The sequence below is a fragment of the Siniperca chuatsi genome, linkage group LG17, assembly GCF_020085105.1.
Source record: "Siniperca chuatsi isolate FFG_IHB_CAS linkage group LG17, ASM2008510v1, whole genome shotgun sequence".
In the NCBI taxonomy this organism is placed as follows: domain Eukaryota; kingdom Metazoa; phylum Chordata; class Actinopteri; order Centrarchiformes; family Sinipercidae; genus Siniperca; species Siniperca chuatsi.
The window spans coordinates 14,102,995-14,127,564 of NC_058058.1; the positions used below are offsets into that span (position 1 = coordinate 14,102,995).

At 40.0% G+C, this 24,570-nt stretch overlaps 1 protein-coding gene across 1 annotated transcript in view; it reads left to right on the forward strand.

Annotated features, from left to right (window-relative positions):
* The window catches only part of znf704 (zinc finger protein 704), a 52,120-nt gene that overhangs the window by 23,100 nt on the left and 4,450 nt on the right, over positions 1–24,570 (forward strand). Inside the window, 7 exon segments of the mRNA XM_044170711.1 lie at positions 16,463–16,566; positions 17,977–18,254; positions 22,157–22,257; positions 22,752–22,883; positions 22,885–23,044; positions 24,039–24,173; positions 24,277–24,368. Of these exon segments, the coding sequence (XP_044026646.1) occupies positions 16,463–16,566; positions 17,977–18,254; positions 22,157–22,257; positions 22,752–22,883; positions 22,885–23,044; positions 24,039–24,173; positions 24,277–24,368 (1,002 nt within the window).

Consider the following 24,570-nt stretch of genomic DNA (forward strand, 5'->3'; position numbering starts at 1 on the left):
GGGAGGGGTGTAAGTAAAAGGCCTTTAGGTAAATGTTGAAGTGGCGGGCAGATCCTTTCTCTTGCCTTAGGGCTGTGTGAGGCGATTGGACCAGATGATAGGCCTTTTATAATGCCTTCCATCAGCTCAATCTCCAGGGCTTTTATGAGCACCTACAGCAAACTCACATGCACGCTGACCCCGGTGTAATGTGTAATTGGGAAAGAGGCCCCTTCCTCCAGTGTGTGTATTGCTCTCCTGGGAGCTGAGGGGCTGGAGGTGTGTATGGAAGTGCGGGTGTGTGTCTGTCTGTGTCTGCTCTGGTTAAAGGCAAGGTGTTTATAATCAAACTCAGCAGTGATAAAAGGGTGCTTGCGTATCTTTATGTCTGTGTGGTTTATGGCACTTATTGGCAGGTTATGTGTGTGTGTCCAGAGGGCAGGTGGAGAGAAAGGAACACTCAGAGGTGCTGCTCTTAAGACCCCCATTATCACCACTGCACTTGTCACTGAACACACAAACACACACGCTGATGAGGTGAAAGGTAGCTGGAGGAGCAGGTTCCCCCAATCCGTGAAGGAAGAAGAAAAGAGGAAAATGTGAGTGGAGACAGAGGAGACGTTTGATTAGAGTTGATCGCTCCAACTCAGGCCTAGTAGGCATTTAGTCATTTTCCACTATTAACCTGTTCTTAGCTTAGATTATTTGATGAAACAAATGACCAGCAAACAAGTAGAGTCATTATAACTGCTTACATGTCAACTAACTGTGATAACTTGTTATATATTCTGTCACTGAGACAATTAATAAGCACAATTTTTGTGTGTGAAATGCTTAGAAATTATCCTGAAAAGGCATTTTATTACTGCAAGTATTAAAAATGAATATAACTACAGTGATTGTGTGTTGGGCTCTGAGTGCAGCCAAAACAAGGGTGACCTTCCTACACTCAGTACAGTGCCAACGCTGATGGAGGACTGAAGCTGTTGCTGCTGCTCTGCTAATGTGCTGCTTTCACTGCCTATGTAGACATTGTGTTATACAGTAGTTAATCCAAATTTATTCTCCTTAAGTGGTACAAAAGACATTTGGTGGCATGTAAGAGACACTTTGTAATGAACGAAACATGCTTTTTGTGGCTCAGGTTTTAATTTGTGCATAAATTGCAGCATGTGGCACTTGTTGGCTGATATTTTAGAGGCCTTCTTGGTAATCTTCTTGATTGTTTATGGTAGTATTTATGCTAATGTACATGGATACCATTTGATATTTTGGGTCCCCAGTTAACAGCTATGACACAATAGATATCTATTATAAATAGCCATTGCTAATGTCTGAGTATTTTATTAATGTTAAATATCACATTTAAAACCTGTTCAATTCAAGCTCAAGTTCTCTGAGTCAAAACTATGATGTAGGCCCGGGTATATCTGCCACAACACAAATAAATCATACTATACCATGCCAGGAAAAAGGGCATTCAAGTTTACTTTCCCAGCTACACACTCTCAGTGAACTTAGATACTTCATTCCTCTAGCCACTTCCTTCTGTTTACTCCAGTGCTGCATCATATGGATGAACAGTGTTGATCCATCTTGAGAGAGAAATGTAAGGGGATGGAGAAAGGCAGGTGAAAGAGTGGAAGGGGTAGAGGGACATAGGGAGCTAGAGAGAGAAGGACAGGAAAGGAGGAAAGAGGCTCCCATAGCTGCTGCCTTTGTTCACATCGCTGGGCGACCCCCTCACTGCTCATACTGACTCTCTCTCTCTCACACACATATACATTCACATTTGCCGGCATGTGTTCAGGCATCCGTGCACGCATATACTTGCAAGCAGAAACATAAACTCATAGAAAGTGACACATTTACATATATATATATATATATATATATATATATATATATATATATATATATATATATATATATATATATATATATATATATATATATATATATATATATATATATATATATAAGTGTCCTTTGTTATGCACACACAAGGCTAAATGCGTAGCTTGGAGCAGTGAGATCCTGTGTATTCCCTCTGCTCATTAGGCCATACAACAACATCAATTCATGGAAAGCCCATCAGTGTGTGTGTGTGTGTCAAGATAGCTTATCTCTGCTCCCACCTCCTACCCCTCTTTCTTCTTCCATCTCCCTCATCATCCCACTTTGCATTTTAAATGTGTCTCCATCATTACACCTATTACACCCATTGTTATTTTTGTATCTTTAGAAATATAGAGTCTATTTTTGGAGTTTGGCCTCAGAGTTTTAGCTGTATCATTTCGTTTGTATGACATTGTTGACACCCAAGTTTGCACTGTTTTGTTGTTCTTATGTGGTTGTTTTTAAAGTATTTTGAGGACTTTTTTGCTTTTATTAAATAGGATTCACGAGAGAAAGACAGAAAATGAACATCGGCATCTTAAACCCCTGGGCTATCAGGACACCCAATATTGTTTTTTTTAATTGTGTGTAAAAGTGGCATACCTGGCAGACAGGAGGTTATGACATACTTCACTATAGAGAGCTCACAGTCTCCTCATGTCTTTCATTTTTATAAAAATAGATTATAACTGAACTCACCCACATTAGGATTGCTGGTCATCCACACCATGTTGTGTGCAGCTTACTAACATCAGGTTACAGGATTTCTGAGTGCACAAGTTCAAGTAGCGAACAGATCCAAATCGCAGCTTTTTTAAGCTGCTGATGTACTTTTGTGAGGTGCACCTTAGCTTTAAAAGAGGAGACAAGACTGCATTTGTTGTTCATGTTTCACAGTATCTTTCAACTTGTTTGTCAAGGTGCTTATTTGATTCAAGGGTAGATTCAGCTCTGAGGAAAGCATGCTGAGATGCAACGATAGCACTGTCACAGGGGATTAGTTCAGTGCATCCAGACACAAGACGTAAATAATTTTTTAAAAAAAAGTATCAAAACATAACAGTGCAATAACAACTGGCCATGTATCTTAACTGAAAAGATCATGAGTGCAGGTGGTGTTAAAATATAATTCAGCAATCTTACATATTATCATATCAGTATTGCATACATATGGTGTAGCTTTGTGGGGACACTGGACTCAGTTTTTGGAGGTGGAGAGAAATTAATTTATATTTGTTAAAACAAAACATACTGCATAGAGGAAAACCTCTCTCCCTCATCTACCTCAATCACCATCATCTCTCTGCATCCATCTAACTCTTTTTGTTTACCAGCCCCCAAGTGTGTTTTCACCTGCTGTTCTCCTCACATCCTACTGTAATATTGGATTAAGGGGAACCCTGTTAGAGGATTGTGTGTTTGCCTCCAACATATATCACCAATCTAGAGCATAACACCAACTGTGTGTATGTGTGTGTGTCTGTGTGTGTGTGTTCACCCCAAGCCCAGGATGTATGCAGGAACCCCAACCTATAGTGCAAATCTAGGGCACACTACTGAAGCGTGTGTGTGTGTGTGTGTGTGTGTGTCAATCAAAAGGCACATTAAAAGGTAAAGTGCAGAGGAGAGAGCGGATGATCATTTTCCCTCATCTCTGTCGCTCAAGGGGATAACTGTGTCTTTATGGATGTGAAATGAGAAGAAATCAGGACTTATATACATCAACCTGAGACACACAAACACACACACAAACAAACATTCACTAAGTGAAGACCTGGTTCTCTGCCCTGCAGCTCTTTTCCTGTATAAACACATACACCCACACTACTTGAAGCCTTTATTCTTTAATACGCTTAACCATCCCTGCATCGTTTGTCATGACATGTTTACTTTCAAGTTCACAGGTTATCTGTTCACGCAAAATTGGCTGACAGTGTCTAAAACAAAACAGTTCTCCATGCCTCTTTTTATCCCCTTCATTTTATTAGAAAAGTGAAAGGAGAAGTAGAAACTGATAAGGAAGATTGCCATTTTACAGAGCTTAGCAAGCTGGGAGTCCATTCAGTCAACAGACCCACACTGCTGCTTAGCATTTGTAGCAGTGATTAATAGAGAAAGATAAATAAATTGATATAGAAGATACTTGTGTATCTAATAAGACAAACAATTAGCAGCGCCCTTCCAAAAGTTTGGTGATCTACAACATAAATTAATATAGTACCTTCTGATGTTTTTTTTTAATAAATACCTTTTTAGCCTCAGTGACTTGGTGATGCCTGTGAGTGTTTCAGTGCAGCTCAAAGACTTGTCCCGATGTAGCCCAGATGATGATAAAAACGTTACGTTGTAAGCTGTCAAAAATGGAACCTAAGGGATTTTAAAACCACTATTATTTTTGCATTTGTTTAGCTAAGTGGAAGTATTTTTCTCCCCAGTGCATGGGTCTCTGTTTACATGTATGATCTAATTTCCAATTTTGTGTGTGCATGGGTGTAAGTCTTGTCCATGTGTGTATGTGTGTGTGCGTGCTCTCAGTCTCCCAGCGGTGTAGTGTGTAGATGGATAACTAGGCTAAAGAGCAACACAGAGGAGGGAGGCTGTTGTTTTTCCCAATGCTTGCTTTACTCCAAAATAGAGTGAGGAAGAGAGACTGAAAAGCAGTAAGTGTATACCTGTAACGATTTGTACACTGAGAAAATTTTATGCGAGATAGAGGCTATGTGTGTGTGTGTGTGTGTGTGTGTCAGCAGGTCAGTGTCGACTTATTTACCCATTTACAGTATGAAACACATCTCATCCCTCCTTTGTACATTAGAGGCAGAAAAGGACAAAGGCAATGCAAAACATGGATAGATGTGCAGATAAAGCCATGCTCTGCTGATCTCCAAATAGTTCAGTGTAGCTGCTGTACAGCTGTAACTGTCTGTCTGCAGACACATGCAGAAGTAACACACACAGTATACACACAGAGGGTCTTTGGCACCATGCCCAGCTAATGTACGCCACGCCCTGTTTTGCTCTTACCAGAGGGCGTTCACTAAAAAGAGTGTGTTTGTCTGAGAGTGTGTGTAGTTCAAAAAAGGAAACTAGCAGACACTGTGTGTCTGTTTCTATCTGCACGTACTGCCGCTTACTCATGTGTAAAAATGTTTCTGTATATAGCTCTGTATCCTTTACCCCAGTGTGTGTGACTTTGTGTGTTGGTGTGTGTTTGGAGGACAGGCAGAGAGAGAGGCAAACAACTAAAGCATGCTAATGTGTAATCAGCTAATTGGCTGCTAGCAAATGCCGATGATTAGACATGGCGTGGCTCTCAGAAATAATATTGTTGAGTCTTAATCACTTCATCATCTTCTCTATTCTATATGTGACCAGCCGTATACATTCAATAAGCCATTCTCTGTACAGTACATTAAAATAGATTGTGTGCAGGATTTTCTTTGCTGTTGAAGATGGTGGTGATAACAGACAAAAATGACGAGAAGAAAACTATAGGGAAAAGATCCATAACCTATTAGATATTTCATATTCCCCTAAGAAAACAAAAAACACTTTGCTCTGCCTCTTGATAGTTTATTGAGAAAATCTACCAATACCTTGTTTTTCATAATGTCTGGAGAATAGTATGTGTTCTCTGGGTTTGATTGATATTAATCATACAAAGCAATTTCTTGAACACAGTCCTGTTTCCTTCGAAAGCTTTGAAAGTCAGCAACCACCTATAATGATGTCTTCATTGTCCTCACTTCACTAGTTAAAGTAGACTCTAGCAGCTCCACAACACAGGAATCTTCTGAGGCTCCGCTGTCTTTTTTCATTTCTAATGCAGAGAAAACACCAAGAAGTTGGTTCATCCCATCGTCAAGCTTTTGTAGTTAATACCATGTTATGCTCCATTGTTTAAAATATAGGTGATAGATCTTTGTATTTGCCCAAATTTTGGGGGGTACAGACATTCATGCAAACATGTCTTCAATGTAAATCAATAGCAAGCCCAAAATTTTTTATCTTTATAGTTGGAAAGAAATCTAAAACAATACAAGAAAAATACTTTGTTTAATTCATCATCTGCTTTATCATGTCGTTAGCAATTTCAGCCAAACAACCATGACTATCTTTATAAATGTGTCCAACATGAGACAACATTTCAGTACAAGATTACTGAGGGATAATCTACTACACAACTGCATTCATGACTAAATCTGACAAGAAAAAAGTAACCCAAAATTCAAGTTATGGTATTTTATAACTGAGGCAAATATCTCTGTGTGTGCAGCATTGCTATAGGGACTTAAAATCCCACTCTGAGTCAGTGTGTGTTCTTTATTATTAGGTTAAAGGGAGATTTCATCCTAAAAGAAAACTTATCCTGCTCCAGTTATGTTACAATTTAGTCCAGGCTTTTCATTATGATCTTGTTTCTCCAAATCTAGAAACAAGAAAGTTATTAAATTATTGTAAAATTGATTTTACATGCAGGGGATAACTTTGTCTTCTGGTTAGATAACACTCCACCTTTCAGTCCTAGAGTCCCATTACGTGTTGTAATTTAAAACCATCTTCTTTTTGAATGTGTCCGATGTGATGTATCAACAATGTATCAACTTTGAATGAGGGTATCTTGACATTTCTAAGAAAAGGGGGTGATTTTTCAGCAGTGGAGGAACACTGATCCAGGCTTCATTGTAAAGCTCGAGTTACAGTGAATCAGATGGTGGTTTGGCACTTCTGCTCTAAGAGCTGAAGCCGTCTGTGTGAAGGGAAAGATGCCCGTGACTTCTATTTCAAGGAGCTGGCTGCCAGGCCAGTGCATATGTTGTTATGGCTAGGAAGATGACTTGGTCCTTTGATTACATGTCTGCATGTGTGTGTGTGTGTGTGTGTGTGTGTGTGTGTGTGTGTGTGTGTGTGTGTGTGTGTGCGGCTTCCAGAGCAGATGTGCAGTTCAGAAACACTGAAAAACCTGAGTGTGTGTGTGTGTGTGTGTGTGTGTGTGTGTGTGTGTGTGTGTGTGTGCATATGGATGATAGAGTAACCAATTTAGATTTTAATACCAGTGCCTTAACTTCTAAATTTTAATTGAACTCTGATGGAGTAGACAGACTGGTAACAAACCAAACTTTTAAGTAAAATTAATTATAGAAAACATATACAAAACTAGGTAAAAAATAGGGAATATATTGAATTGAGATTGTTCCCTTATTTATGGCAAATATGATATTAAAAAATGAATAAAAATAGATAAATGCATGCAATCAATTGAAAACAAGAGGCTACAGCCATGCTAGCAGCTCAGTGAGGCTGTACTTAGGCACAGTGGTGCTTTGAGCTAAATGCTAATATCAGCATGCTAACATGCTCACAATAACAATGTTAACAAGCTGATGTTCAGCAAGTATAATGTTTACCACGTTCACCATCTTAGTTTAGCGCGTTAGCATGCTAACATTTGCTAGTCAGTACTAAACATGAAGTACAACTGAGGCTGAGAAAAATACCTGCAAGTATTTGGTCATAAACCAAAGTTAAATCATCATCTTGAGCAAGACATGTCTATACCAGATGTGATGGCAATCCATTCAACAGTTGTTGAGACATTTCGCTCAAAACCACAAATGTCATCCTCATGGTGGCACTAGAGGAAAAGTCAGGGGGTCACTAAAGTCATTAGGCTTCATCCTCTGGGCACCATGGAGATGTGTCCCAAATTTCATGCAATGCATCCTATAGTTGTCGAGACATTTCACTAAAAAACAAAAAAGTCAACATCATTGTGGTGCTACAGGAAAAGTCAGGGGATCACTAAAGTCATTAGGCTTCATCCTCTGGGGAACATGGATATCTGTATGAACATTTGTCGCAATCTATCAAAGACTTGTTGAGATATTGGTTGTTGTTGACTCTGGAACAAAGTGGTGGACCGACCAACCAACATATCGATATTGGCATCTCTAAAGCCATGCCGCTAGTGTGGTTAAAAATCACTTGCACCACATTTGAAGGCACCATATTCAACATCTAGTGCCAGTATATACACCAACAGCAGCCAGTTTATGCTTATATTCTCAGTGTATAAATAAGTATTTGGCTATTAAAACCAACAGAAAGCAAGATTATTTATTTTGGACATCACCTGCGAGTGCAGTAAAACTCCTATTGCGTCCATAAAAATGGATCCTTCTTATAGCCCATGTGCTCAGCTTTACAATAAGGCAAATGTCAGCCTGCAGCTGTCAGCAGCACCTGTCCAAACCTCACATACACCCTCATGTGTGTCATAGGTGTAGGGCTAGACTTCATACATACACACCTTTTCACAGGAAAGTGAATAGGCAGCACAATGCTGTAATATGCCCCTTTGTATGTTTCTCAGGTTTTATTGAAATGTTGTTTTTTGCGATGTGTGTTTTCCAACAAAGCACTGTTATCTGTAACATCTCTAGAGCCTGAATGATGATGCACACAAGCATGTCAATGAAAATTCCTGTGTCCCTTCATACACACCTGTCAATCAAAAGCTGTGCCCTTCATGCATGTTAGCCCTGTATCATATGCAGACCCCTTTTGTGGTTTTGATGTCGTGTGTGTGTGTGTGTGTGTGTGTGTGAGGGAGAGAGGAAGAGATCAGATAGGCATCATATAGGAGGAGCTTTCTGATTTATAGGAGCTTATTGAAGAGGAAATAGGCGTCATAGTCCAGTGGCTGTAATAAACGAGTAGACCTCCATGCACCCCTGCACTTCTCAGCATCAAAGAGACAAGCTAACCCCAATACATACACACACACACACACACACACTCAACCTCCTTGTTGCTGTCTTTCCTGTTCGCTTACTTTGCTCACAGTGTGATCTGCAGCAAAATAAGTCGAGGAAGCTCAAAGTGTGGGAGGCAGGGAAAGTGAGAGATGCAGAGAGAGTTTAAAGTCAACCCAACAGGGGTGACGGGAGGAAGAGGAGAGAGAGGACGGAGTATAGACACAAGATTGTAGGAGTGAGGGATGTGCTTGGCAGTGCTGGCCTTTGTTTCAGGGGAATTCCTGTAACCCACCACACCTTTCAGCTGCCTTCATTAGAATTGATTGATAGTTTTGGGTGACATAGAAACTAAAGCTACAAGGGGTTTATGCATGCGTGTGTGTGTGTGTGTGTGTGTGTGTGTGTGTGTGTGTGTGTGTGTGTGTGTGTGTGTGTGTGTGTGTGTGTGTGTGTGTGAAGATTGACCGTGGCCCATTTAGTCTGAATTAGTTTGGAGAGAGAGTTTGTTAAAAATATTGAACATTTTAAATGGTGTATTGCACCGTGGTGACATGGGAAATTTCAGCTGTGTTGTATCTGAACTGGTCAAGAATGTGACGTGCGATAATTTTGTTGACTCTGGACAGACGTTTTCCTTCATTAGCTTTAAGTGGAGGGATGTTGAGTTGTGTGTCTGCAGCCAAATGTTGTTCCAGGAGCGAAAAATTATTTGTTTCAAAGCCAGGATTTGTACAGCAGGTTCACTTAAAGATTCCCATGGCTTCATTCTGGGGAATCTTTAAATTCTGTTTTTAAGCATTTAAGATTGAAGTAGTGTGACTTAAAGTGTTGATTTTCTCTGTATGTTACGGGTATGAATTGCCCCCTCATGTCAAAACCACTGTTGAGGTGTCCTTTTAGAAAGGCACTTGACTCCCAACTGCTCCGCAAGCTGCTCTGGCAGTTGTGGTTGTACTGGGTTGCTTACAGTTGTCAGTGAGCATAATTGTGATAATTCTTTTAGCAGGGTTTTTACTGGGAGGAAAAGCAAATGAGTTCTAGGGCTGCCACTAATGACTATTTTTCTATTTTCGACTATTTTACTGATTAATCAATTCATCTAAACAATTCATTTTCCTCCAAAAAATCAAGTAGACCATTTAATTTGAGTTAATTTTATTTTGACAAACTGTATGTCATTGTCTAATGCAGCACAAAACAAATTGTAAACAAAGGTTTACACATTAAATTGCAAAACTGTAAAAAACTGTTTAAACTAGCAACACCAACATGATAAAAATAAACACACACACTGGCACGTCAATCAGCGTAAAATCCAATCCAATCCAATCGTAAGTCCAGATTCTAAGCTAAACATTTTCTCAAACACAACGCAGGCAGACGACGTTATGGCTTTATATTAAACAGCTACAAGGACAAACGATATTAAAAAGCTCTCCTTACTAATGAATAGACAACACCATGGTTTCAGAAACACAACTCGATGTCACACTGTGTTGGCCAATCCTGCGACCAGACTGGTCAAACAACTCGTTTTGCTACATTTTGCCGGGGCTGAACGCGGCCCAGTTCATGGACCAAACAGTCGTGTCCTCGCTTAGTTTATTTCGTGTACCCAGTTTCACCACGAAGCATCCTTTGGTCTGTGTTCATTTGTTTGAGAGAGAGAGAGACAGCTGTGGTCAAGCAAAGGAGAGGTGAATCAGAAAAATAAAATGTTTACGTTATTTTCTGATTGTTTCACAGCAGTTACATTCTAAAGCACAAATCGTCATGAAGCAGTAATTTGTGATATTGAAGAAAAACAATGAAAAACCATGCGTCGGTTAGAAATATTGATGTTGACGCATTTTCAGCATTGATTACATCGGTGGCAAACTCACAGGGCTTAATTTATCATCCACCATCCAGGTTTAATAGCACCTTAAATTATATGGTGTTCTGAGAAGAAAGAGGTTTACATTTTCTTTCCTTAAAAAATAATGGCACCCTCTTGCACTTTGTCTGTCCTGAACATCAAACTAAACTTAAAAACCCAGCCCACATTTCATTGGATCACATCTGCCTGTCAAACTAAGATGGCCACAGTAACTTGAATCCCTGTTATTGTCTCTCTCCCTGCCCAGTGTTTTGTTTGAAACTGGACACTGCTTGTCCCCCCACAATGGGAGAGACTTGGCCTCAGACACACACACCCTCACCTTGCCTCCCTCCCGTCTTACTTGTTCCCATGCAGGCCCTTTGTTTGTTAAATTCACTCATGGTCCCTAAAAAAAGGAGTTGGCACATCTGTCGAGGGAAGAACAATAAGTTTCAGCACACACACACACACACACAGCCTGTTGGCAGATTGGCAAACAGCCATGTTTCCCACCAAACTCATCAGAACCCCTGAAGAGGGAGCTGTTGTTTTACTTGTATCTCCATACCATCACAGGGATGAATCCCAAACTCATCTATGATTCTAATTTTAACTTAGTTTGTAATTTTTTGTGTTCAGCATGTGTGTATGATTTTCTCAATAGCCAAGGATCTACCTAGGAGCTTTTGAATAGTTCAGTAACAAATTGCCAATATCTTTTTTTTTTTTGTCTACTTGCTCATTACCTCTGTTTGTTGCTCTCAGGTCCTAAGCTTGCACTGTGATCTGGTTTCAAATCTTTTAAGTCAAGCTCGGTCAAGGATGCTAGATGAAGTAAGACAAGTTACAAAAATCTTCTTCAAGCCTGTTTTTATCTGCCATTAACATGAGCACAAAAGTAGAGAGCGTGTTTGTATGTGTTTAGGCAGTGGCCTGAAACACATAGGCCATATTAACTCTATAATGTGAATGCAGTTTAAATACATAGGAAGTAGAGGGTATTGTCTACTGAGTGGATTGTCTTTAGAGCTGACACAATCAGTTAGTTGATTAATCAGTTAGTCATTTGACAGAAATGTATCTGCAATTATTTTGATAATAGATTAATCCTTTTAAGCCTTTTTCAAACAAAAATGCCAAACATTTACTGGATTCAGCTTCTCAAATGTGAATATTTGCTGGTTTTCTTTGTCTTATGTGATAAACAGAATCTCTTTGCGTTTTGTTTGTAGAACAAAACATGTCATTTGAAGATGTCACCTTGGGCTCTAGGCAAATTGTGTTGGACATTTTTCACTATTTTCTGACATTTTACAGACCAAAACAATTCATTAATTAATCGAGAAAATAATAGGCAGATTAATCAACAATAAAAAATAATTGTCAGTTGTAGCCATAGTTGTTTTAGCATTTGTATTTGTCTTATCGTTTTTAATTAAAAACCTATTTTCCTAATTGCCTGTAACAGCATTTAAATATGGAGCCAAGCCAATGTTTTTGGAAGGAAGAAAACTACATGCAACATTAACTACTCTGGTACATTTAAAATAAAGTGCTGCTTAGATAGTTGAAATTTCCTGTTAATGGCAGGTGTAAATCGGATACAGATAATTCCTACTGTATGGTCATGCTACCTGAACAGATTATATTTCAAATAAAGAGTTGATGGCCTTTTTTCAGGTCATTAAAAAAACCTTGGTAGTCTTAGAAGGTATTAACAACATTAGCAGCATCTACAGTATAATAATGTGTTTGTTTGGCCCCTGAAGATAAACTCACTTTCCATTTATGAATAGCCAGCAGCAAGATTACATAGATCTAGTTCACGTCATCTGCATTAGTGAACAAGCTCTTAACTTTCTCGCAGTACGCCCATGATGTTGTTCCCTTTAGGTAGCCTCAGGGGTCAGATATTGGAGGATGTTTTATCGCAGGTTAGTGAAGTAAGAATATTAAAACACAAAAGCACACACAATCTGGCACATACAGCGACGCACAAACACACCAACATATGAAACTCGTTTATCAGAATTCACTTACCAATCCATTAACCATCCCACCACGTCTCCTGTGTCACATGTATCATATATTTTAACATGTAACACACACACACATACATGATCTGTGTGTGTGTGTGTGTGTGTGTGTGTGTGTGTGTGTGTGTGTGTGTGTTAATAATAGCCATAATAAGCACTTTGACGAAAACTAAGTTTGATAAGACCACTAATGGCAAATGCGATTTAGGAAATTCCCCTGCCCGCTCTCTCTTTCTTTCCCTGTCATACATCACATCTTTATTAGTCCTGCTAATGTATTTTTCTGAGATTTACTCTTTCTTATTTCAAGATAGACAAAGCACCCAGTAGTTATTGTCTGTCACTGTTGCTATGGAGATAATATCTACAGTCACATGACGACCTCCCAAGGTGACCAAGAAGTTGTTTTATGGCGATGTAGGGTGGGGGGTTATGGGTAAAAGTGGCAGTTGTGTACGCGGCTTCATTTCTTGATTTATGTGGAGGCTGTAATGACATCATATTCAGCATTGGAAAGTGTAATAAATTAGACATCAGCTAATGGAGGCTGAGGCTCTTTCTTTGTTAGCTAACGCTCTCTTCTCTCACATCTCTCCATTTTGCTCGTGAAGTAAATACAGTTTTAATAGCTCTCACATTAACGTGGAAACTGTAATTTATTCACGAGGAAATTATTGATAACAAGATGCTAATTTTTAAGAATCTGTTCATAACCTTAACTCTAGTGCAAAGTTATAGTGCTCTTGTGCACGAACAAACCTAATTGGTCCATGGCTCTGATCATTTAGATAAATGTTATAATGTATGAATGTTTTGCTGTTTTATATCTGTGGTCTAGTAATATTTTTAGTTAAAAGTAGCTTGTAATAAAACACTGTTACAGATTTATTTGTAATTTTATGAAACCAATACATCCCAAAAATAGTTCGAAAATCCTCCAAAAGTCATTTCTCGTTTAGAAAAGAACTTTGGAAAGCCCTTTTTGCTCAGTTAGCTTCTTTAAGTTGTAGTTGCTAACACAGGCCCTCAGCCTTCACTAAGCACTAGCAGCCAAAAATAAGGCCTTACTGACTGCATCTGGAGAAACACACAGCTGCACTACAGTCAACAACACCATCTCAAGTTTGTCTGGAGCTGCACAGAAACAAAGACACTGTGTGGTGGAGATCAGGCATCCATGATGTTCTGTGGAGTGACACTGTTGATTAATGTTAACTTGGTTGCTTCACCTATTAAAACCACCGATAAACCAATTTGTAATGAATATTGTCTCATCATCAGCACACAAACAGGCAGTTAGTTTGTGCATGTCAGATCTCGGATGGACACGCAGCTCTGTCAGTTACTCATTACAGTACAAACAATGAACATTTGCGCTAAAAGAAAGTAAAAAGTATGTATATACAAAATGTAGGTGTTTTAAAGGGTAATTCCAGTATTTTAAAAATAATAATAATAATTACCCTTTAAGTGTCAACTTGTGCCAAGGAGTGTTGCAGTAAAAAACTCAGTAAAAAAATACTCTCAACACATAGACATAGCTAGATTCAAAGTGGGTTAGACAAAATATGACCCATAATGAATACTTACAATACACAGAACATTTAATGATGTACAAATGTGTCCTTATAGATTCAGAAATGTCATTTAAATCACATTCAGTCACTACTTTGTGGAATAACTTTTGGCAGCTTTTAGTCCTCATCTTAAACACGTCTGTGTTAGTTTGGCACATTTCTTTTTTTCTAGATTGGGGAGCATCTGTGCCTTAAAGCCATTCTAAAAATAAACATCAGGAGTCACGTCTGGACTTCGACTGGGCCACTCAACAAGTTTAACACTGTTGTTCTTAAGCTTCTCCACTGTTGGTTTTGGTTGTACAGTATGCTTTGGGTTGTGTCCTGTTAGGGTGTAAACTGTTGTTCCAGTTAAAGGGCCAGTGAAAGTTTTACATGTCTCCTGTCTTGATCAGTCTCTCAGTTCCCCATGTCATGCTTTACAGTGCGATATTGTACCAGACAGTAATCTGCAACATGACTGAGGAGCTCAATATTAATTTAATTAGATCCTCTTTGCTTTCAACCTTTTGCATGTGTTTGCATGCTGTCATAGGATGTTTTGTTCTGCCTTACAGCAAAGATATAGTGTGTGTAGTGATCACAGCCAAAGCCTTCTTGTGACAGACCCTGTGGTCCTTGGCAGTGTGGCCACTTTCCTGGTTGTTATATTATTTTATTGTTTTTTTATTTAATTATGTTTAAGCTGAAATGTCATTGAATTGGGAGGACTCAGTTGGGGAGTTGATAGATGTATTCAGTCCCACATCTTTAATCTCAGTGGGCGTTTATATTCAATGCTTTATTTGCGCAAATTGTTTGTGCTGTCCTCATTTAAGAGAAACAATCAGCCATTGGACAGTACAGATGTTTATTAAATTTACCAGGAAATTCAAATTCTCGTATATTCGTTGTTCCCTCTCTTTTTTGCTACTGTTCATGATGTAAAGTCATTCATTTAACTCAAGTTAAAACATTTTCACCATCAGCAGATTAGTCTTTGCCTCAATTTGAACCAAGCAGAGCAAATCCACATCTGTTGGCATCTTCTCATTTTCTCACTTTTATTCACACCACATTCAGTCAGAACACACCTTAAGAAGTAGGAGTCTTGACTAACACACTTTCTCTGAGTAAATAATTTTCTCGATGTTAAGGATCTAATTGAAATTTGCCATGATCAGATCAGACAAAAATGCATTGATATGACCAGTGTAACCAGTAGATACAGTAAGTGTTAAGTACAGACAAAAGCGCCAATGCAGGAGAATAAATGTTATCATCTCACAGGTTTTGCATAACGTTTACAATCCTCCATCCTCTCACTACTAAGTGGGCATTTATTTGTTGTTTGACAGGTATTAGGGAAAGTAAACAATGGATTGTTTATTTCAACATTTGGTTGCCTGCACTGGATGTGTACCAATTAAGATGCAGTATAACCTGCCATTTGATCTCAGCTGCTGTGAAAACTTAGTGATGGCTGATGTCATGTTTTTCCAAGGCAGCAGGAGATTTCATCATTGTAATAGAATTGACTTTGATCATTTGGCTTCCGCACACCATCAAAGTCTTGCTTGCTCAGGAACAAAAAACACACGCACATATACTCACTCTCACGCACATATACTCACTCTCTCTCACACACACACACACACACACACACACACACGCTGCTTGTTACGTTAATAGTGAGCATGTACCATAGGTATAATATAAGTAATAAAGCTATTGACATCTCTTTGATCACATGGATTGCCTCTCTCTGAGGGATACATGCGAGAGGATTAAGACACCTGTCTTCTGGTGCACGTTGGCTGGGCGCCAATTAGAAGAGACAAATACGTGTTGTGTGTGGTTACAGTCTGTTATATGGATTGGCAAGTGTGTGTACTGTACAGCTTATGTTGATAATGCAGGCTTTAGGGATAAAATACAAGACCCACATCAGTCTAGTTTAGTTTTACATTTATCTTTTTTTTATTTTATTTTGTAAAGTAGCATTTCAGCTGTTGGCTGTTGATTTTTCCAATGGTGTCTGGGCGATTGCATCAGTCACCCACAAAGGACAAAAAAAATAAATGTAATTAGCAGCTTATGTTGCAATCATTGCAGCAGAATGCAAAGCTGTCACTGTGTTCTTGAGCTACACACTTCATGTCCGACTTTAGACATCGGTATATGTGTGCATGGTGTGTGTATTGTGACCTGTTAAAATCTACATATGAAAAACACATTATACAGTACCTTGAGTTTCTCATCTTACAATAACACAGATAGTTACTGTGTCTTTCTCCATGTGTGATAATACAGTATATTGGGAAAAGAAGATACTCAGTAAAATTCTCTTCTTTTTCTGTTGTGTTTCCACAGACGGTCGGAGGAGGAAGTGGACATGGACAAGGTGACGGCTGCCATGGTGCTGACAAGTCTCTCCACCAGCCCGCTGGTCAGGAGTCCACCTGTCAAAGTCAACGGTGAGTATCACAACTATTAAACAACTGATTAAGTGGGGATGTCCTATTGACACAGTGGGTTTTGACAAATGAATCTTTGGCTTCGATGTATCATTCAGTCCTTCCTATCTTTAATAAAGCAGAATGTTTATGAAAAACTAAAATGTAAACAAAAAAAAAGTAGCCCAGATTAAACCTGTAATTTGTATGTTCTGCTGTACACTGACTTTTAATTCCCTTACAGCTATTATCTTGTGAATGCATGTGGAAGCTTAGGTTAATAAATTACTGCCACCTGCTGTGCTTTAAGATTCTCTCATCACTGAGTTCTGCAAATCCACAGAAAAGCACAATGAGTCTGGATCTCTGCCACTGGCCACGGTGGCGGAAATCCAAAGTTCCCCCCACAACAGCAATCACATGCAACCACTTAGATAGTCAGTGCAACCAACCGACTGCCCATTGAACCAAGCAGACGTGCAACCAACCCTCCAACCACCATGCACGTGTTATCATGGTCACACATGCGGTCAGATGTTAAATGTACATCACATACATCATGCACACATGCACAAGTGGATTTTAAATACCAACTGTACAGTTTTATCTTAATGAAGTTATGCAGATGTCACACCCATGTACACATGTTGGAGATCATTCAACGTGCATTTACATCAGTACATACAGTAGGTTCTCTTGCATAGTGCACACTTTTTTGAGATTGTAGTCAAGCCTAGAGCCATGGGTGACATTTTTAAGAATTCTTATCTTGATACTTGATACTTCATTCAATCATTATATTTGCTTTTCTGTACCACAAAAGCAAATGCAGCTTCTTATTGTTGGTGAGCCACTTCCTCTTTTCTGTGAAACGTAGTAAAGAAAGAAGCGAGACTGAGAGGAGAGAAACCCCACCAAGAAGCAGCCTCACTAAACCAAACACACTGCTCTTAACTCTACCACAAAACACACATATACTTTCTCATACACACTTATATGCACACACAAAAGTTTTCCCCAGCCTCAACCTTCACAAAGTGAAATGCCTTTTGTAGCTGATATTCAAAAGAAACGTTTCTTTGATCTAAAAACAAAACAAAACAAGACCTTGGAAGTGTCTCAGCGGAATCACAGAACAAGAAAGTAACCTTTATTTTCTTGTGTCACAGTCAACAGGAGTGCTGTGGGGCTCTTTTGTGAAGTGCAAATAAAGCTGTCTGAACTTAATTGAATGTCTTGATCTCCCATCAATGAAGGCCCACATGTTTTGCTGTGGTTGTATCATCTACAATATGACTGAATAAGTTGGATTTATGGTTAGATTTACTCTCGTGCTCTATCTTTCTTCCTCACTTCCTCTTCCTCTCACTTCCTCCCTCCCCTCCATCCCTGCGCCTCTTCCCTTACCTCTGTTCACCTCCATCTTCTTAGAAGGTCTGAGCGGTTCGTGGAAGGACAACGGCTCAGCTGGCCCCTTCACATCATCCAGCAACAGCTCCTCAGGAGGCTACTGGAGCTGGTCTGCCCCCAGTGACCAGTCCAACCCTTCTACACCTTCTCCACCGCTCTCCGCCGACAACTTCAAGCCCTTCCGTGTGCCCAGTCTGGGCGGTGTTGGACCCGGCCCTGCAGGGCCTGAAGACCCCAGCCTGGATGAGCAGGACGGCAGCAGTCTGCTCTTCGACGAGCCCATCCCTCGCAAGCGCAAGGTGAATACTGTAGATACACATCTGTGTTAAAAGCCTTAAAGAAAAGACCAGTTCTGCTTCTGTACACTGAAAACAAACCTTTGTGAATTAGTAGTTGAAGGTATTTCTACTATTGAAAAATAAATAGGCATACACAAGATGATCATTTATTACGATTTGAGAACGATTGAAAATGTCTTTGTCCATACGGAAATACCCGACAGACAGTTTTCTTTTGGTTGGCAAACATCAAAATTGAAACAGCAATCATCTGGTAAAAAGTGGAATCTCCGTTCTGTCCCCTCCTGCTCTTCATGGTCACGTGTCTCTCATTATAACTGAACTCAGGATTTAGTTGTTCTCATTTACACATTTTCTGTTGTCAGACAGTTGAATGAGCACAAAATAGTGTTTTAATCACGGTTTAATGCTAACCTTTAACCAGGTAATTCCTTCACTGCAGCACTGACACGTCAATCAAATCACTATTTTAGGTCATAAAACAGCGTACACATAACACACTCCAAATATTCACCAAACAAACACAGACACAGATCAGCTATACTGACATATAGGATGAATGTTATGGACAACAGAAAGTTGTCGTCTTAACTTTATTGCTACATAAGCCTCATAACATGTCAAGCTTATGTTTCCAAAAGCTCTGTTTTCCCATTCACACTAAAACGCAAGGCTGGTGTTTTCAGATTTATGTACTCACACAAAGTATTTGTTAAAAGATTTGTTCTGGGGTATAAAAATGCAGTGTGCGTAATGGTTTAATGTGGATAGAAGGCCAAAGTGAAGAGAAATAGATGCTATCATAGTTTGGACATGGTCTAAGTAGCTTTCAAAATAATAAACCTTCAAAGAGTTATTTTTAAAAGCCATGTTCTCTCAGGCTGCAAGTTCCAATTAAACTTGCCAGCTACCACCTCATTCCTCACAGTTTATAGGAAATATAAATAGTTTTGTGATCATGACCTAATGTGCCCTAGAAGGTTTAGAAACAGAGACAACAGTACTTATGAATTTCCTTTTATTTCAGTGTGGAGCTGTCATAGAGTCACATATTAAAGGGGTTTAAAAGAGAACAGCAGCATTTCTCCTCACAACAGGCTGATCTCTCAATAAGAACAGGGTCAGGAGCTTGTCTTTGAGATTCTGTCAGATGTACACAAGCTGGTTGATTCCCTTCTTCAGCACAGTGGTATTAACGACTGAGGTTGTGGATGTAGTTTAGACTGACTGATTGGCAGAGATGAAAATGGGACAGGAAAGGACATGCAACCTTTTGCTCCAGTGGTAGTTTTGTCTTTGCTGCCCAGATGTTATGAGCACAACACACACACACACACACACACACACACACACACACACACACACACACACACACACATACAGTTTCTTTCTCACTCATCATTTCTGCTCATCTCATTTCTAAACACCACTTGACAGCTCATCACATGCACAGCTCAGTGTCACTCTCATTATATTTTCAGATGTATATTGCTTTGCTCTCTCTCCCTCTTTTTATCTCCCTCTCTCCTTATCAGCACTCCTACTTGCTAGTTTGTCATTCACTGTCAGTATCATCCATCTATCTCTCCTTTCACTCTCTCTCCGCCTTTCTTCCCCACTTCCTCTCTTGCTCTCACCCGTGTTTTCTCCCCTCTCCCCCCGCTCTTTATGTGTGTGTCCTTCGCAGACATTTGCCCTTCACAATTACTTCACAGCCTTCACATGCAGCCGCTCCGCAGCGGCAGTAATGATTTTAATACCGGCTACAGCAAACATAAAGATCCTGCCGGCTTCATGTCTCCTCTAAAAATCGATAAAGACTCTTGGGTGAGCTCCACATCAGCACACTGCACTGTATTCATTGGGGACTTATCACAAAGAAGGGCATCGAGAGGGAGAGAGAGACATTCAGGAGTGGGAAAGAAGAAGAACAAGCAGGGAGAGGAAGAGAAAGGAAGGTTATGGATGAAGAATTAAAGGGCGACTAACAGGAATTACAGGAAAAAGGAAGAGAGAATGGAGCATGGATGGAGACAAAAACAGATTCTCTAAAAGCTTGGATAACAATGTAGTTGACTTACATAAACACACACACACACACACACACACACACATGCTAAATCTGCAATGCCAGGGTTTCACATGAAATTATCTACACATTCCTCTTGTGCTCTCGCTTCTCTCTTGGCAAGACAATACCATTTGGAGCTCACCATTTAATTAACCGTGAAATGCTTCTTTAAAGGGAATAACACACACACACACACACACTCACTGACACACAAAACAGGCTTTTGCTACCCAAGGACAAAACAATGCATGGGGGACCGATGATTGTTGTCTGTGCATGTGTTTCTCAGAGGAGGAGGAAAATTATATAAAAAACAACATCTTGTCAAAATTAAATCAGCCCCTTCAACAATAGTTTGATAGACAGGCCTATAAGACCATTTATAATGGCTCAGAGCGTGGAAGCAGGAGAGCAGGGAGAAAGCTCTGAGGGCTTTTCTCTCCATGAAAAACAATGTACAGTCTCTCTAGGAGGCCAGTGGCGTAGTTACAGTAGCCAGATAAAAGATACAGGAGCCTCACTAGCTCACAACCAGAGAAAAATTTAGTTATTTGGCCTCACTCAGCTCCTAGATGTGTGTTCAGAGGAGCTCCATAGTAGAATAGAAGATGGATATAATAATCATAATATATCAATTGAAAACACTATAAACTTCAGTAATTGTCAGAAATGTAATAATTTGACTAGTAAAAATGTGGTTTTATTCCAAAGAAGATTGATACCTGTTAAATAAACCCAAATTAATAACTAGGTATTTATTAACAAAACACAATGTCACACAGTGTCCTGGTAGCCTAGGGGTTGAAGACGCTGACCATGTAATTTCAACACTCCTGGTTTAAATCTGGTCAGGGACCTTTTTTCCATGTCATCTCACCTCTCTCTCTTCCCTCATTTGTTGCCAGTTTTCTACGATGCTTTCAAAAATAAAAGCAAAAACGGCATAAAAAACAAACAAAAAAACAATATATACCCCAACATAGATGTGTACCAAAAATATAGCCTTTACACATGGCAGTAAATCTATGTGCTTATTTAGTAAACAAAGATTACATTGTGTGACGCACAGCAACTCCTCAGGATATGTCCCATCCAGTTTCCCAGTGATGTTGCATATCAGCTCTCTAGAAATTCAGCAGTTTTATCACGGTCACTCCCCAGGTCGGCACGTCCTGGCTTCTGTACCGCACCTACTTCTTCTGCCTGTATGACACATCTGTTGTGTGCTGTGGGCGTCAGCTGGCGCACATCAAATGAATGCTCTGCAGTGCAGTTCACTAATGCTGCCACACTAAGATCCTAATTAATAATAATAATAATAATAAAGATATTAAAGATTTTTTTTTAAATGGAATGAAATCCTAAATTGACCCCTTTTAGGTAGGTGAGAAAAAGAGCCTCAGTTACATTGAGCAATCAGTATGCTTGTATGTTATGCAGTCACTTGAGAAGCCTTAAACATTCTCCTACCCGCCTGATAATGAGCAAGAAATTGAAATGATGTACTTTTGGATAGTTGACCCAAGAAGGAAACACGAGATGCATCTCACCTTCTGTAATATAGAGATGAATTGAACGAGTGAGGGAGTTTTATGCATGTATCATGAAACAGCCACTCAGGGAGTTTATCTGCACATTTTTGTATGTCCGTGATGATGGTGGCAGATGAGACTGGTCTGTGGATATAGAGGAATGCTGTTTCTAAGTCAGTATGAGAGCATCAAACAAACATAGATACTGTATAAGGAATTATGACTTTCTGACAACATGAAAACGTGTGAGCTCCTGTGTTTTCTGACTATAGCTGCTGTACTTTGCGTGTTTTCTGCAGAACTCCATGAAGGTGATGTTCAAGTGCCTGTGGAAGAACTGTGGCAAGGTGCTGAGTACCGCTGCTGGCATCCAGAGACATATCCGCACCATCCACCTGGGGTAAGACACCAACACACACATACACACTGTATACCTTGGCTACAGTCCACTCAGAGCCTCCAAAACACTTTGTCTCTGACCCCTCCAACCAGCTTCATTGTCAAAACCGCAGATTAATGGCTGATGGATTATCGCCACGGTAACACACCCATGCTCTGGGTGCGAGCAGGGAGGTGACAGGTGAAAGGAAAATGAGCGAGACAGAGAACAATGATATCGGATGAATCACACAGCTATACTGACATTCCGTTAAACTGAGGCCACTCCGTCTGCAGATGACGGTGTTTTGTTGGTTGGAGGAATGACATTAATGTTGAAGGTTGCCGGGGTTGTGTGTGATTGCATTGAACACGATTTGCTTTCCACTGTACATGTAGAGTAATAAGAATTCATAGTGAAATTTGTCTTTATTTTCATTTATATGTTTTCATTTTTCTCTGTCCTTCCTTGCTCTCCATCACACCCCATTGTTTGTATCCTCTATCTGTTTTTAGGCGTAACTGTGACTCGGACTGCAGTGACGGCGAGGAGGACTTCTACTACACGGAGATAAAGCTCAACACAGACTCGGTGGCTGACGGGCTGAGCAGCCTGTCCCCTGTGTCCCCGTCCGTCCTCTCTCCCCCGCTCCTCCCCCTCTCCTCTCCCTTCTCTCAGCCAGCTGCCGGACTCCCACAGACCTCCGCAGTCCTCTGACATCAAGGAGCCTCACGCTGGTGGCACCACCCCGCTGAGCCGCTCTGCACCCAGCGCACTCTACCTCATCCACACGGACCACGCCTACCAGGTGAGCAGGCGCAGGAAGCAGTGTGCACATGTACACACACATAAACACACACCCACACAAGCAAGATTAATATCAATGTACGAGACACACAGTCAAACTCAACATGAAGATAAAGGATCGATGTACTCTCTTGATCAATATACACACCACAACACACTTATCAGGCCACACACACACACAAAATGCACATTCTCTCACACACTATCAGGGTCCTCATTATCCTGATCATTTGTCAGTGTTTACAAAAAATGAATGATGTTACAGCGACTTTTGGTCCAGTTGTGGTATATAGACACACAGCGGCAGATTTAAATAATTAATTGTTGGTGGAATAATGACACAATCCATCAATTTTAACTAATTCAACCAATCATATTAATCTGTGTCTGACATTAATGTGACAGCTATGTGTGTTTAGCTACATGTTTTACCAGCAACATAAGTTATCAGTGCATAGTCATAGTTTTTACAATGTGAGATACTCACTGCTCAGACCTTTACTGCAAAAAACATTACCAATTTTTTAAAGATGGGATCAGTTTGAGGCACACTTTTTTTCATAAATTTGTGTCAGAGTTTCATGGAGCAAAATGATTTTAACGTGACTTGGGACACGCCTAATTTTCAAATGAAGAATTGTCAAAGAATTGTCCTTTCTTGAAAATAAAAGGCACACAACCCCAGATACAGAGCTCCAGGTTTTCTTTTCAGCCTCACCAATAATTAAAATAATACATTTTATTAGAAACAAAAAAGTGAAAAAAGTAAAAGCCAAAGTGCTACAATTTAAAACAGAGGCAGACAGTACAGCAAACCAAGCAGCTATTAAAAACACATGAAAAGACACAACATGACGTGGAGGTCAGGGTTTTAAGAATGAAAAATGCTTTGGGGAGGCTATAGAAATACTAATTTTCCACATACATTGTTCCATACATACTCCATACATTGGGTAGAAAATACTACCATTTTGACCTTTGACCTCTGCCCTCAGGCCACGGCTCCAGTGTCCATCCCGTCCAGCAGCAGTAACTCGGCCGGCTCGGCCTCCACCAGCTTCACTCCCACCAACAGCTCCAGCTTTAGCATCTCCTGGCAGTCACCGCCCGTCACTTTCACTGGGAACACGGTGAGGAAACTTTAATGCACGTGCGAAACCAAACATTTATTCTCAGCCACGTACACAGTTCTATTTGGGTTCTTATAATCACACATTTGTCTGCCCTCTTCAGGTGTCCCCCAGTAAAAGCCAGAGCTTCGGTGAACAGCGCTCCCAGACCATCGCCGTCCTCTCGTCCCCTCCCAGAGCCACCACTGCCCTCAGGTGCCTGATCTTCACTGCTTGCTGTGTCTTATCTGACATTTCCTTTATAGCTTTAATGAAAGGCCGAAACAAATTAAAAGCACATATTAGATTTTACCAAGAAATGCATCTAATACGATTTTCTGTGAAAATCACCTCATGTGGTAAAAGATGAAAAATGGAATATTGACTCTCACAAATCAGGTCAATGAATCTTAATGAA